The 17,399-nt window shown below is 42.4% G+C and overlaps 1 protein-coding gene across 1 annotated transcript in view; it reads right to left on the reverse strand.

Moving 5' to 3' along the window:
- Positions 1–17,399, reverse strand: part of TBC1D2B (TBC1 domain family member 2B) — a 90,243-nt gene that overhangs the window by 41,522 nt on the left and 31,322 nt on the right. The window contains exon 3 of the mRNA XM_061394670.1: positions 15,017–15,182. Coding sequence (XP_061250654.1) covers positions 15,017–15,182 — 166 coding nt within the window. The remainder of the gene's footprint in view (positions 1–15,016; positions 15,183–17,399) is intronic.

Here is a 17,399-nt window from a genome sequence, read left to right on the forward strand (position 1 = left end):
AGCAGCCAGAGCAAACAAATACAGCTGGTCTCCAACAAGCTATCGCTCTTAGAATCATAGGCTTTGCAAGACTACTTTTTGTTACAGTCCATATTTCAACAGGCATTGAAGTTTGGAGCATCATGTCTAAAGTTAAAATATATTTACTGTTGATATAATGACTTGGGAAAGAAGTGTCATCAGAAAGGCCCTCTCCAAATCATCCTATATATTTAATATGGATAATGAGTTCACCAATTCTAAAGTCACCAGAACAAACATTTAATAAAATGTGCACTGCCTCATGTTTAAAAACAACTGGACTATATGATGATCTTTTACTTTTATCTAGTTTGTTTCACTTTTTCTATTTCATATTCAGTGCTCCCATTTCACTTAGTTTGTTTTCCAATTTCCCCATCTCTTCCTTTTTTTTTTTTTTTTTATGTTCTTTCTCAAGCCTTTACCAAGCGCAGTAGAAAAGCTTTTGTATACATATATATATAATATGCATAATATATACCCTACAGAACTTAACGGATTTTTGCCTAACTAAAAAATTTAAGACATTTTGATTCCACATTTGACTTAGTATGAACAGAATGCTAGATTTCTAATAAAAGTAAATTGATATGCAACAGTTCACTGTATAGCACAGGGAACTACAGTCAATATCTCATAATAACCTATAATGGAAAATAATTTCAAAAGTAATATACGTGTTTCTGTGTAGCTGAATCACCATGCTGTGCACCTGAAATGCCGTAAGGTATAGTTAAACCTGAATACAATACATAAAGTGAGGAAAAAAGAAAAATATATAAACTGGGCTTTCATATGGGAAAGACTGAAGGCAGAAGGAGAAGGGGACGACAGAGGATGAGATGGCTGGATGGCATCACCGACTCGATGGACACGAGTTTGAGTGAGCTCCAGGGTTGGTGATGGACAGGGAGGCCTGGAGTGCTGCAATCCATGGGGTTGCAAAGAGTCGGACACGACTGAGCGACTGAACTGAACTGATGGGGGGAAAAAAATGTGCACTGCCTCCAAAAAAAAAAAAAGAATCAAAGTGAAAATAATCTCATCGTAGAATTTCCAGGCAGGTACAGCTCTACTGGCTCCCTGCTGCCCATAGGACAGACACTACCCCATCACTTCACCCTGGGCCTCCTGGCCTCTTCAGCAACTCTTCAGTCATCACCTCCGCTCAGCACCCTCCGCTCCCAGCGCATGAACTGGTGAACTCATGAGACCCTGCTCTACCTTCCACACCTTTGCAAAGGTGTCTCTGCACTTGCCCTTTCCTTTGGCAGGTCCCACCTGACACTTCAAGTCCCAAGTTAAAACTCATCCTCCACGGCACATCCTTGCCCTCCCAAACATCTCCCCCGCCACCCACTCAGTGCCCCTAGGGAGGTTCATGCTAGGAGGACATGCCAGGTTCAGCCTTCAACTGCAGCCTCCAGTGCTTTGTGACAGGACTCCTTACCTGCTGTCTGTCTCCCCGGAGGACTGTAAGTACCTCAAAGGCAGGGAGGGACCACCTCTTATCCAAGGGAGCATGCATGCCACACAGGAAGAGGGGAGGAGAAGAAAACACAAAGATGACTGGAGAGTGGGGGTACCCAGCCAGGGGCAGCCTTCAGAGCGGTGTTTCTCAAACTGTGGGTGGCAACCCATTAGCAGGTCAGGAGACTGAATTAAAGAGCCATAAAATCAATTTTGAGGGTCATGATGAGAACTGTTTTAATACACTGGAAGAAAAAACCTTAGCCTTACTAGATGTAATAGTTAAAATTTTATGAAATGTCTGTTTTGTGTGCTTACAAACACTATGCAGTTATGTATGAATAGATATTATTTGCTGTGGATTCCCAATCAAAAAGGTAAATAACGCTTCCTTAGAGAGAAAGCCCTTCCCAGGAGGCCAAATAGAAAATACAGCACCCGAGGAACTGCAGTGCCCAGCAGGAGGGTATGTGCCACCCACACATGTGTTCGGGGCTGAGGGCAGAAAAACCCTGAGGAGCAGGAACAGAGGCTGTTTCTGGGCCGGGAAGGGTACTGAGCCTTTCACTTACTCATCATTCCTTCCTCCAGCAGGCTGCAGACACCTGACACACACAAGGGCCCGTGTGCAGAGCTGGGGATACACACGCCAGGACAGACGGGTCCCTGCCCCTGGAGCTCCCAGCCCCCACCTGGGAGGTGGCCACAGACAAGAACGCAGAGAAACAGAATAATTATAAGTGGAAGTAACACTGTGAAAAAGAAGCACAGGGGTGAGTAGAACGAGGCTCCTATGAAGGGTGACCAGGAGTCACTAGGAGGAGGGAGTCCTCCCAGCAAAAAGTCAGCCTGAGGCAGGGCCTGTAGGGAAGACAGCGTGTTTCCAGAACTGAAAGAGGCCAAGCAGGTGGGGAGGGGTGGGGGCGGGCGGGGAGGAGGTGGAAGGGGGAGATGAGCCCTATGGCCCTCGAGGCCACGTTCAGCAGTATGGCCTGCAGCCTAAGGCGAGGAGACTCTTCCTGCAAACCTTGAACTAGTGGTGAGAACTGACTGAGGTCACTGAGAGTAGGGTTCCTGCCACAGGTGGGCCCAGGCCCTGCAGAGGGTAACAGGAGCTGGCAGCTTCCCCTTCCCAGCCCCCAATTCTAAATACCATGGCAGACGTGGGCCAATCTTGTCCTCCCTTGGTGGCCCTGAATAAGGCACCTAAGTTCTCTGTTTCCCATGTCAAGGAGGATGACCACACATCCCAGCCAGGGTTATATGCCACAGCCATGGCTCCTCTCACAATTGCAGCGATTTTCAGAGTGGTGTCACACAACCGTGCCCCTTCTGACGTGTGGGTTCCTGGAAGTGCGTGGCCAGTGGAGGTGGCGAGGACAGCTGGGACAGAGGTGCTGAGCGTGAACCCCACTCCCAGGAGATGTCAGCAAGGACTGGGCGCTGATGCAGCAGGGCGCAGACAGCCCGACCAGCTTGTGCAATCACTGAAATTCCACCGGCCAAGGAGTTGGCCACCCTCCTCCACACTCGCCTCTCTGGGAGGCCAGGCTTTAAATCATCAGTGTGGGGCAGCAGTATGGTGACTAAATTCTTTCTTGGTATAAACATAGCTCAGCTTTATAGGGAAAACCACAGATGAATACCACGTTACAGCTACTGGGCATGAATGACTTCCCCAAATTCACCAATCATCCCCTTGCTTTAGGCCCTCTGCTACAGACAGGGTGAGCCACCAGCCATGGTCCTAGCTAACCAAACCAGAACAGTCTCCTGAGAGCACCAGCCATTCACGGGAACAACTGTATCTACCTGGCCTGAGGGCTCAAGAGGGGAGCAAAAAACAAAGGGTCAGAGCAGGGCTAGTGGCAGGGCCAGCTGAAGACCCATCAGAGGCAAGACTGGAAGGATAAGGACGCTTTCTTAGCCAACCCAGTCTCCACACCCATCCTCCAGATAGACACCCTCTCCACTGATGGATAATAAAGACCCACTTCACTTACTGGCTCAGCGGGGGCAGGGTAACGACAGTGGCAGCAATACCAGCAGCACTGGATCGGGTAAGCACTCTCCACTGAGCACTTACACTGAGTCAGACACTCAGCCAGGCAGTTCTTACTAATAACCTTCACCTTCACACCCAACCAATAGGGAAGGGTATTCACACACACACACAAACACACACACGCCAATTTACTAATGGAGAATATAAGACTCAGAGAACTTAAAAAACTGGCTCAACATCACACAGCTAATGAGTAGCAGAGCTGTGATTCCAAAACCCAGGCTGATTACAAAGAGCACGAGCCGCAGCAAGACCCCACTCCTGCCACTCACTCGTGTGTCAGGCACGGCTGAGCTCCTGAATGGACACCCAGTCCAGACCCACAGAACCACAGGGCCGTGCTCACCGTCATCACATAACCTGTAGCATGGCTGCAGCCCGAGCACCTCCCACGCATACCCACCTCACTCGAATTCTGCACAGCTCCAGGGCACACAGTCACACTCCCACCACCGAGCATGCACACTCACACAAGGATCAGCTAGAACTACACACAAGAGCCAATTCTTCTACCTGAAGTGATCTGGACTGTTAGTAGATTAATGAAAACCCTGGTTAAAGCAGGAAACAATTTACCAGTAACTTAGACACATGGACCGGTGAAGGCACACAGAAGCGTGCACTGGCGTGCCAGTCCCCTAAGGGAGGCCGGCCAAGGCTTCCTCCTGAGTCTGGGGCTACTGACCATGGCTCCCTGGTATCTTTCCTGGATAAATCCCACCCATAAGACATTATCTGACTTTTCTAAATTTGTTCTGCTTCTTTTTAAAAAGTAGTTTAGGGACTTAAAGTTGAAAAACAATCTAAGCATAGAATCTTTATAGGTTTTGAACAATTTTTTTTCTCCTATCTTTCACAACTGTGTCACCCACATCCTGGCTATTTTTTAGTGACTCACCTTTATCAAATTTCCCCCAAGCATTTAACTTGCTTTTTCACAGAAAAAGCAACTGATTTTAACATGTTATGGGTTTACTAAGTATTTCACTCAATTATATAATTACAGTAACATGTACAACTAGTTAGCATTAACTAGTTAGGAACAAAGTCAGCCAGCTCTTGGTAAGTTTGCAGCTGGCTGGTGGGAGTAGGGGCACAGAGTGCCCTGCAGTAGCCCTTAATCTCCTGCAGTCATTGAGGACCACGGCTCTATAGAGACAATTTAAAATACCAGGTAAACAGGGCAGCTGGTGGAAGCTGGTTAGGAGAGTTTCAACTGTATTGATAAACAGAATAAAAACACAGCAGACAAGCATTCAATTATCCCTTAAGCCCTGATGACACTCTAAAATACCATTTAAATTTATATAAAATATATGTAATTTTTAAGCCATTAGTTTATAATACAGAAATTTGTTTTAATATTTCTATGGTCATTAAAACCTCTCAAAAAAACAAACAAAAAAAATCTCTGTGCATCTAAAGCATTTTACTGGATATTTAAACCTTTTTTAAGCATGCTGCAAACAAAAAAAGAAAACAAAAACCATAAACAACTAAGATCCATATGCCAATCAACAAACATCAGGGTTTTTACAGAAAGTGGCCCCCTGGACCACCATGGAGAATGGCTTTGCCATGGGCTGTGTCCCCCCAACAAAGGCAGCAACTAACCCTCATCCAGTACTTAGTGAGGGTCAGGTGCTGCTCAAAGTAGTTTATATGCATTAAATTACCACCACTATCATGCTGATCTCCCAGAGTAAGTGTGATTATTACCCCCATCTTACAAATGAACGTTAAGTAATCTGCCCAAGTTATGCAGCTTCAAGTCATAGAGCTGGGAACTGAACTTGGCTGCCTGGTTCTTAATCACTGGGCTATGGTGGGAAGGCACAGCTGATAGAAGATAACTCCTAGTGTGACCTTCAACCCTGAATGTGAACTGTCGTTGTTAAGGCAAAGGTGACACGTGCTCACTTGCTTAGGGGAAACACACTCCGTAATCAGAAAGCCCCCAGTGTTACGAGTCTGTCTCCCCATTCCATTATCTAACTTTGAGGGCAGATGGAACTAGTCAGGCATGAAAATCTGGCACATCAATCATTTCCTAACTATGTTCTTACAACAAGAGGTGGAAGGAACACTGGGCTCCAATCAAGGCACCACGGTGCCTTTCAGATCTTCCACACACTTGCTACGTGTCTTGAGCAAGTCACCTTACTGACAGGGACAGAGAAAAGGGAAACAGTAGGTGATTGAATAGTTAATTCCAATAAGGGACAGTAATTAAAGAAAAAAGTATGGGAGATTCCTGTAAGTTAATGATCACTCAAGAAAACAGGTCTGCCTAGCAACAAAACCATGGAACAGAAGCGTAAGACACACCCCAAACAATATGTCAATGGTGGAATGAGACCCACATCCTACCCAGTGATGTCAGTAAGCTGCTGCTGCTAAGTCGCTTCAGTCGTGTCCGACTCTGTGAGACCCCTTAGACGGCAGCCCACCAGGTTCCCCCCGTCCCTGGGATTCTCCAGGCAAGAACACTGGAGTGGGTTGTCAGTAAGCTAATGACCCCTAAACATGCTCTCTGCACACATAAAAAACAATAATTTGGGTAAGGTGACATTTCAAAGTGAAAGACCCTCATTAAACTGAGATTTGAAATCATTTTTCCATAGCACCATGACAGTCCTGGATGGGCCATCCAGGGCCAAAAACTCCCCCACCCAACATGTTGGGAGAGTTAAAGACTCAAAGAATGAGGAAGAAGGTGGTCTTATTCCCCTCCCCTCTTTTTCTCTGATTATACAACTGCAGCCCACTAAGTTCTTGGGGTGGCACCCTCTTGCCTGCCTGCGTGTAAATCTCATGAGCATCCTGTTCCAATAAATCACTTCTTCTCTATCACTTTGCCTCTCAATGAATTCTTTCTGTCCTGAGACGTAAAGAACCGAGCTCCTCAGAGCCCCTGAGACACTTTTCTGAGGTTTCTTTACCTCTCTTAAGTGCCAACTTTTTAACATGTAAAATAAAGGGGTCATCTCTTGGCGACTTTCTAACCTTTTTAGGAGAGTAGAACCCTTTCTTTGGTCCAACAGGTTGAGGTCAGTGAGAGCAGTGCTGCTCTAGCTGCAGGCATCCAGGCAGAGAGCCCCGCCTTGCCTCCTCCCTCCCACCTTCCCCTCAGTGCTGGCTGGCGAGGGACTGAATCAGAGGAGATGGGGCACGCCAGGCAGAAGGACACACCCTGAGTGATGGTCCTGGGTGAAGAGCAAAGCACAGAATGGCCAGAAAATAGCAGTTCAAGGAGTGAGAACTTGGGGAAACAGTGACTGAAGGAACAAGCCACTTCTTGGATCCATAAGTGAGGGGAGGACACAGGGCATGCCGCTACCCCCAATACTGGAGAGGCAGGCCGATACAGGGAGTCACAGCTTATTGGAGCAGAAACTCAACTAGGGAACCAGTGCCAGGGGAGGAAAACTCACTGTAACTGCTGGCTTGCTGGAGGCTCAGTACAGACACCTCTGTGAGTTAAAAACTCCAGGGGACCCAGTCACAAGGGAGCTCATGGTATTGTGAGACTTACCTCCAGGGCTAAACAACGTTCCCACAGTGAATAGCAGAGAAAAATCCCCTCTGATTTCTGGCAGGGAGAGGGGAAAAGGAATAATTTTTAAATATTCCAGAGCTCTCTGCTCTTAACAAGGCCTGCCTTCCAGGAAAACTATTAACCAGAGCCTAACCTGGGTATTACTGGAGCCCAAATGACCTGTGGGAAGGGAAATACCCAACTCTAGCCCATTCTAGCCATCCTGCCCCATCTAAGGGGGAATAAAAATACTGAGAAACGCTTGTGAAGTTCACACTGCAGAGGCACAGGCTCACTAAGAGCCTGAGCCCTAATCACAGGACTATACAACACTTCCTCACCTCCCACACCTCATCACCATATTACTAAACGCCTATTTACAGCAGTTCCTTCAACCCAGAACACTATGTTCAGCTACAAGGCAAAACTGCAAAGCATATCAAAAGGCAAAAAAACCCCACAGTTTGAAGAGATAAACAAGCATCAGAACCAGACATAGCCAGGACGCTGGAGTATCAGACTGGGGATTTACAACTATAATTAATATGCTCAGGGCTCTGATGGATAAGACAGCATGCAAGAACAGCCAGCCAGGGCTTCCCTAGTGGTCCAGTGGTTAAGAATCTGACTTGCCACGCAGGGACACCAGTGTGATCCCTGATCTGGGAAGATTCCCACATGCCATGGGGCAACTAAGCCCATGCCCCGCAACTACTGAGCCTGGAAGCCACAGTACTATGCCCGAGTGCCACAGCTACTGAAGCCTTCACACCCTACAGCCTATGCTCTGCAACAAGAGAAGCCACTGAAATGAGGAGCCCGAGGACCACAACAAACAGCACCCGCTCACCACAACTACATAAAGCCCGCACACAGCAACGAAGACCCACCACAGCCGAGACTCAAAACCAATGAAAAAGAACAGACAGCGTAAGCCAAGATGGAGATGCTAAAAAAAGAACAAAAAATAAATTCTAGAGGCAAAAACACTGCAAAAAAACGAAGAATGTCTTTGATGGGCTTATGAATAAACCGGACACAGTTAAACTGAGTATACAGATATCCCGATAGAATCCCCCAAAACTAAAAGGCAAAGAGAACAAAGGCTGGAAAAAAAAAGAAAAAGGAAGAGAGCACCCATGGGGCAACCACAAAGGGTATAACACACACACAATGGGCATCCAGAAGCAGAGGAAAGAGAGGGGAAAAGAAGAAGTACTTGGCACGATAAATGCCAAAAAGCCCACAGCATGGCACACCATTTTCAAATTACAGAAAATCAAAGATAAAAAACTCTGAAAGAAGCAAAGGAAAAGAACTTCCTCACTTGTAGAAGAACAAAGACAATTACATGTGACCTCTCCTCAGAAACTCTGCAAATAAAAACAGACTGAAATATTTAAAGTGTCGGGAGAAAAAAAATTATCCCACCAATCGAGAACTCTGTAAAGTGTGAAATTATCCTTCAAAAGTGAAGAAGAATTTTTTAAAAAGTAAAGACTTTCTCAGGCAAAAAAAAAAATTTTGAGGGAATCTATTGCTAGTAGATTTGGCTTGCAAGAAACACTAAGTTCTTTAGAAAGAAGAAAAATAATATAGGTGAGAAACTCAGATTCAACATAAAGGAAGAGTACTGAAGAAGGAATAAATAAAATAAAAACATTTTCCTATTTTCCTTATTCTAATTGATCTAATAGATAACAGTCTATTCAAAATAATAATACTAGGAATGTACACTTATGTATATCTGTTATGTGTATGTTCAGTTCAGTTGCTCAGTCATGTCCGACTCTTTGAAACCCCATTGACTGCAGCATGCCAGGCTTCTCTGTCCATCATCACCTCCCAGAGCTTCCTCACACTCATGTCCATCGAGTTGGTGATGCCATCCAACCATCTCATCCTCTGTTGTCCCCTTCTCCTCCCACCTTCAATGTTTCCCAGCATCAGGGTCTTTTCAAATGAGTCAGTTCTTCACATCAGGTGGCCAAAGTATTGGAGTTTCAGCTTCAGCATCAGTCCTTCCAATGGGCATTCAGGACTGACTTCCTTTAGAATGGACTGGTTCGATCTCCTTGCAGTCCAAGGGACTCTCAAGCATCTCCTCCAACACCACAGTTCAAAAACATCAATTGTTTGGTGCTCAGATTTCTTTATAGTCCAACTCTCACATCTGTACATGACTACTGGAAAAACCATAGCTTTAACTAGATGGACCTTTGTTGGCGAAGTAATGTCTCTGCTTTTTAACATGCTGTCTAGGTTGCTCACAGCTTTTCTTCCAAGGAGCAAGCACTTTTAATTTCATGGCGGAAGTCACCATCTACAGTGATTTTGGAGCCCAAGAAAACAGTCTCGCTGTTTCCATTGTTTCCCCATTTTTTGCCATGTATATGTTATGCTGATATATGTTTTACATATGTATAAACTTATTATGCATATATTGTGGATGCTTATGTATATATTTTTTGTATATATGTGCTATTTATGCTTCATACATAAGTGAAATGAATAATAGCAATAATATAAGGAACTAGAGTGGATAATTATGATTATTTTGTTGTTATAACATACTCACACAACCTGTAAAGTGGAATAGTGTTATTTCAAAGTGGACTTGAATTCATTGTAAACATATATTGGAAACCCTAGGGTAACCACTAAAAAGGAAAAAAAAAAAAACAGGAAGAAGTATAACTGATGTGCCAAGAAAGGAAAGAAAATGGGACCATAAAAAATGTTCAATTAAACTACAAAAGGCAGTAAGGAAGTGGAAGACAAAAATAGCAACAAAGAACAAGGATAACAAATGTTAACAGAAAACACCCTAATGAATGCAGTATACATTAATCCAACTAAATCAATAATCACTTTGAATGTCAATGGTGTAAATGTATCAATTAAAAGACTCAAATTGCCAGAACTGATCAAAAATCAGCTCACAACTATATGTTATCTGCAAGAAATCCACCTTAAAATAAAGATGCAAATAGATTAAAGTAAATAGAGAAAAATATATTGCGCTAACATTAACCAAAAGAAAGTGGGAGAGCTATATTAAATTCAGAGAGAGTGGACTTCAAAGTAAGGGAAGTTATCAGGGATAAAGGAGGCCAGGACATGATGATAAAGGGGTCAATTATTCAAGAAGACATAAAATTCTTAATGTGTATGCACCTAACAACAGAGCATTTAAAGTATGTGAGGCAAAAACTGATAGCCCTGAAAGGAGAAATAGATGAATCCACCAACACAGACGGAGTCTTAAGTACCCCTCTATCTGACAGACAAATCCACCAGGCAAAAATCAGTAAGGACACAGGTGAACTCAACAACACCATTCATCAACTTGTATAAATGACATCTACAAATCACTTCATCCAGCAAGAGCAGAAAATACATTTTCCTCATATGGAACACTCATCAGGACAGATTACATTCTGGGCCATAAAATACACATTAACAAATTTAAAGAACAGAAATCATACAATGTCTGCTTTTAAACCAAAGTAGAATTAAACCAGAAATCAGTAACAGAAAGGTATCAACAACAAGAAAATCAAGTATGTGGAGATTAAACAACACATATTCAATTGACATGTGAGTCAAAGAAGACATCTCAATACAAGTTTTAAAATATTTTTAACAAATGAACACATAAATTATCAAAATTTGCACAATGCAGCAAAACCAGTGCTTAGAGGGAAATTTATAGCACTGGATGTATATAATAGAAAAGATGAAAGATCTAAAATCAGTAATCTAAGTTTCTACCTTAGGACACTAGAAAAAGAAGAGAAAATTAAATCCAAAGTAAGCAGAAGAAAATAAATAATAAGAATTAGAGCAGAAATCAATAAAATTGAAAACAGGAAATCAATACAGAAAAAAATGAAAACAAAGCTGGTTCTTTGAAGAGATCAACTGGTGTGGTAAGTCTCTAGCTGGGCTAACTAAGGAAAAAAGAGATGATGCTAATTACAAATACCAGAGATTAAAGAGGGAAAATAACCACGGATTCTTTGGAAACTAAAAGAATAAGCAAGAAATACAATAAAAAAAACTCAATTCCCATAAATTTGATAACTTAGATGAAATGGACCAATTCCTTGAGAGGCACAATCTGCCAAAACTCACATGAGAAGAAATAAATGATCTGAATAGGATATACATGCTCTTTAAATGGAATAAATAATCTTCCAAAACAGAAAGCACAGGTGCAAATGGGTTCACTGGTAAATTCTACTAAACATTTAAGAAAGAAATTATATTAATTATCCACAGTCTCTTTGAGAGGATAGAAGCAGAAAGAATACTTCCTAACTCATTCTATGAGGCCAGTATTCCCCTACTAAAGACAGTATAAGAAAAGAAACTACAGACCAATGTCTCTCATGAACACAGATATAAAAATCCTCAACAAAATATTAGCATATCAAATTCAACAATGTATAAAAAGAACTATACTTCACAACGAACTAAGATTTATCCCAGGTAAGCAAGACTCATTCAACATTCAAAATCAATTAACATAATTCATCATATCACAGACTAGAAAAGGAAAACCACATAATCATATCAATTCACACAGAAAATGCGTCTGACAAAATCCAACACCCATTCATGATAAAAACTCTCAATAAACTAGGAATAGAGGGAACTTTCTCAACTTGATAAAGACCATCTACAAAAAATCCTAAAATTAACATCCTATTTAATGGCCAGAAACCTGAAGCATTTTCACTAAGACCAGGCTAAGGCTGAGTGAACATGTGCCAAGTTGTGTCCGACTCTTTGCGACCCCATGGACTGTAGCCCACCAGGCTCCTCTGTCCATGGGATTCTCCATGCAGGATTACTGGAGTGGGTTGCCATTTCCTCCTCCAGGGTATCTTTCTGACCCGGGTATTGAACCTGGGTCTCCTGTGTTACTTGCATTACAGGCAGATTCTTTACCACTTGAGCCACTGGGGAAGCCCCCACTAAGACCATGTACCAGGCAAAGATGCCTCCTCCCACCACTCCTTTTCAGCTCTGTACTGCAAATCTTGCTAATGCAATAAGGCAAAGAAAAGAAAGTACTGATAAGGAAGTAAAGATATTGGTAAGGAAGACATAAAACTGTTCATAGATGACACAACCATCTATGTAGAAAATCTGAAAAGATTAACCAAAACATTCTTGGGACTAGTAAGTGATTATATCAAGGTTGCACAATATGAGATTAACATATAAAATTCAATTGTTTTCCTACATACCAACAATGAACAAATGGAATTTGAAATTAACAATACAGTATCATTTACATTAGCACCAAGAAAGTAAAATACTTAGGTATATAAATCTAACAAAATGTACATATAAGATCTATATATAAGGAAAACTACAAAACTCTGATGAATGAAATCAAAGAAGAACAAAATAAATGGAGAAATATTCCACACTCATGGTGAGAAAGCCTCAGTATTGTCAGTTCTTCCCAATTTTATCTACAGATTCAATGTGTGCATGCATGCCAAGTCACTTCAGTTGTGTCTGACTCTTTGCGACCCTATGGGTCATAGCCCACCAGGCTCCTCTGTCCTTGGGATTCTCCAGGCAAGAATACTGGAGTGGGTCCCAGCGCCCTCTTAGAGGGGATCTTCTCACCCAGCGTGTTGAACCCACGCTTCTTCCATCTCCTGCACTGGCAGGTGGGTTCTTTACCACTAGCACCACCTGGGAAGCAATGCAATCCCAGTCAAAATCCTGGCAAGTTATTTTGTGATTATCGACAAAATGATTCTAACGTTTATATGGAGAGGGAAAAGACTTAGACTATCCAACGCAATAACTGAAGGAGAATAAAGCTGGAAGACTGACACTATTCTACTTTGAGACCTACTATAAAGCTGAAGAATTGATGCTTTTGAACTGTGGTGCTGGAGAAGACTCTTGAGAGTCCCTTGGACTGCAAGGAGATCCAACCAGTCCATTCTGAAGGAGATCAGCCCTGGGATTTCTTTGGAGGGAATGACGCTGAAGCTGAAACTCCAGTACTTTGGCCACCTCATGCGAAGAGTTGACTCATTGGAAAAGACTCTGATGCTAGGAGGGATTGGGGGCAGGAGGAGAAGGGGACGACAGAGGATGAGACGGCTGGATGGCATCGCTGACTCGATGGACGTGAGTCTCAGTGAACTCCGGGAGTTGGTTATGGACAGGGAGGCCTGGCGTGCTGCGCTTCATGGGGTCGCAAAGAGTCGGACACGACTGAGCGATCAAACTGAACTGAACTGATAAAGCTATGGTAATCAAGACAGTGTGGTACTGGCAAAAGAAAAGACAAATACATTAATAGAACATAAGAGAGAATCCAGAAATAGAACCGCATAAATACAATCAACTGATCACTGGCAAAGAAGCAAAGACAATGCAACGGAGCAAAGACTACCTCTTCAACAAACAGTGCTGGAGCAACTAGACTCTCACATGCAAAAGAAAGAACCAGACACAGAGACCATATATGCTTCACAAAAATTGACTCAAAATGGATCACAGATGTAAATGTTAAACTCAAAACTACAGAACTACAAGTTAACATTAACATGGAAGGAAACCTACAGAACCTTGGGTATGGTGAAACCTTTTTAGATACAATAACAAAGACATGATCTTGAAAGAAATAATTGATAAGCTGGACTTGATTAAAATTAAAAACTTCTGCTCTGTGAAAGACAATATTGAGAGAATTAGATGATAGTCACAGGCTGGGAAAATATATTTACAAAAGACAAATCTGACAAAGGACTGCTATTCAAAATACACAGAGTCCTTAAAATGCAACAATAAGAAAACAAACAACCCAATCTTAAAAATGGCCAAAGACCTTAACAGACACTCCACCAAAGAAGGTAAACAAGCGGCAAATACGCATATGAAAAATGGTCCACCTCATATGTCATCAAGGAAATGACAATTAAACCAACAAGCTACCACTAAACAACTACTGAAACAGCCAGAACCCGGAACGCTGACGACATGAAACGCTGGCAAGGATGTGGAGCAACAGGAACTCTCATTTATTGTTGGTAGAAACGAAGGCAAAGTGGTACGTTTCAGAAGACCGCCTGGCAGTCTCACAAAACTCAACATGCTCTGACCATAGGATCCAACATGTTCCTTGATATTTACTCAAAGAAGCTGAAAAATTATGTCTTCATAAAACCTGCACACAGATGTTTACAGCAACTATATTCACAGTAGCCCAAAAGTGGAAAGAATCCAAACGCCCATTAACTGAAGGACGAATAAACAAAATGTGGTATACCCACATAACAGAGTATTATTCCACAATAAAGAGAAATGAAATATTGATGAAGTCCTGACACATGCTACAACTTGGATGAAAACCTTAAAAACATTACGCTCAGTGAAAGAAGCAAGATGAGGTACCGTAGGATGTCACTCCTAGGAAATATGCAGCATCAGCAAATCCACTGAGACAAAAAAGTAGATAAGGGCAGGATAGGAAGAAGGTGTTTGGGGAAACAGGAAGGGATTGCTAATGGGTCCTGGGGTTTCCTTTTGGCATGGTGAAAATTATTCTGAAACTGACTGTGGTGATGCTCATTCAACTCTGCAGCCTGGGAGCCTTGTGACCATAGGCAAGGACTCCTCCTGAGCCAATTGTTGTCTCCATAAAATGTCAACCATATGACCATATGTCAATCACCGAGTATGGTAATACTCAAACAATTAAACCCTGAGTGTGAAAGCATCAGGCACTTAACAGGAGTCCCATACAAGCTAAAAGTATGCGAAAGTACCTTGTGACCAATACCTTCACAAATGCCAGGTGATTTTATAATCTCACATATAAAATTATACATTATCAGAAATAATCCATTTTCAGTTTCACATAATGCTTTCCAAAGACTCACCTGAGCTCCGTGCCCCACTGTTTAAAAGAGAAGTTAATAGAATTCGGAGGCCCTGGGGCGGGCTGATTTGCAGCTTGCTCTCCTACCAGCTCTCCAGGGGCAGCTTCCACAGCTAGGACATTTCTGGCTTTTTCTGCAGAAGCATTTGAGTGCAGGTTAATTAAATCTGAAAGAAAGGCAAACAAGGGTCAGTTATTCAACGATTCCACAGGGAACTTGATATCCTACATAATACACTATCTTGATAAACTATACAAAATTTTACATAATATATATTACAGTATTTTTCAGTGTTTGTTTTTGGTTGTGCTGGGTCTTCGTTGCTGCACGCAGCCTTTCTCTAGTTGGGGTGAGTGGAGGCCACTCTTCGTTGCTGTGCACGGGCTTCTCACTGCGGTAGCTTCTCTGGTTGCAGAGCACAAGCTCTCGGGCGTTCGGGCTTCAGGAGTGTGGTGCACAGGCTTAGTTGCTACAAGGCTCGTGGGATCTTCCCAGGCCAAGGATTGAACCTGTGCCTCCTGCACTGGCAGGTGGATTCTTATACACTGTACCACCAGGGAAATCCAATATTACAGAATATTTTTAATGTGTACTACATACAAATACAATCTGTAGATGACTAGGGTGTTCTGTAAACATTTTCGTCTAAAGCTGATCCACGTTCCTCAGAGGAAGGTCGTACATACTTCAAACCACCAAGTGTTAACAGCAAAAGCACAGGGAAAATAGCTAGAGCTCATCTCTGCTGTCTTGTAGATCAGTAAACCCAGTATAAAGCTGTGATCATGGTCTACTTACCTATACCAATAAGGAACAATTTCCAGGATAAACTGTTATGTTAAAAAAAAACTGCAGACCAGATTACACTAATGCCCTTTTTTGTAAGAGGGGAATAGAATATATACATACTTGCTAATTGCAAATACTGACACTGAAAAAATAAGTTTGTACACAAAGGCCAGCAGTTCAGTAAATTCACAGGCAAATGCATTGATGCTAAAGCCTGATCAAATCCGAAACTATATCTTAAAAATGTAAACATTTGAAATATTTGAGGTTGCAATGATATGCTGTCCAGAATTTGCTTCAAGATAACAATATTTTGTTATTTAACAAATAAATGATATCCACCCCAAACAACATGTTATTTGCTTCCAAATAATAAAATTAAGTGGGTAAGTATATCAATGAAACAAAATGAGCCATGAAATACTAATCGTTCAAACTACCTAATAAACATGTGGGTAATATTATGTTATTCTCTCTGCATATGCTTAAAATTTCCCATAATAAAAACTTACTTTTCTAAAGTTCTGGTAAAATGTATCCAATAATAAATATTTTGTATTCTTCCCAACTGTATAATCTCTCTGAGAATATACATGTTTGTAAACAGAGTACATCAGGAGAAACGCTGGACTGGAAGAAGCACAAGCTGGAATCAAGATTGCTGGGAGAAATATCAATAACCTCAGATATGCAGATGACACCACCCTTATGGCAGAAAGTGAAGAGGAACTCAAAAGCCTCTTGATGAAAGTGAAAGAGAAGAGTGAAAAAGTTGGCTTAAAGCTCAACATTCAGAAAACAAAGATCATGGCATCTGGTCCCATCACTTCATGGGAAACAGATGGGAAACAGTGTCAGACTTTATTTTTTTGAGTTCCAAAATCACTGTGGATGGTGACTGCAGCCATGAAATTAATTTGTAATTAATTTCTTCCAGCTCACTCCTTGGAAGAAAAGTTATGACCAACCTAGATAGCATATTGAAAAGCAGAGACATTACCTTGCCAACAAAGGTTCGTCTAGTCAAGGCTATGGTTTTTCCGGTGGTCATGTATGGATGTGAGAGTTGGACTGTGAAGAAGGCTGAGCGCCAAAGAATTGATGCTTTTGAACTGTCGTGTTGGAGAAGACTCTTGAGAGTCCCTTGGACTGCAAGGAGATCCAACCAGTCCATTCTGAAGGAGATCAGCCCTGGGATTTCTTTGGAAGGAATGATGCTAAAGCTGAAACTCCAGTACTTTGGCCAGCTCATGTGAAGAGTTGACTCATTGGAAAAGACTCTGATGCTGGGAAGGATTGGGGGCAGGAGGAGAAGGGGATGACAGAGGATGAGATGGCTGGATGGCATCACTGACTCGATGGATGTGAGTCTCAGTGAACTCCAGGAGATGGTGATGGACAGGGAGGCCTGGCGTGCTGCGATTCATGGGGTCGCAGAGAGTCAGACACGACGGAGTGACTGAACTGAACTGAACTGAAACAGAATTTAACACTGTTTCATGATCACCAATTTGATCCATACTTCCCTGGAATAAAACATCCCTAGATTGGTAATGTCAATCATCACTTTCTGTGGAAACAATCAGAATGGAAT

Source organism: Bos javanicus, chromosome 21 (assembly GCF_032452875.1).
Source record: "Bos javanicus breed banteng chromosome 21, ARS-OSU_banteng_1.0, whole genome shotgun sequence".
Classification (NCBI taxonomy): Eukaryota; Metazoa; Chordata; class Mammalia; order Artiodactyla; family Bovidae; genus Bos; species Bos javanicus.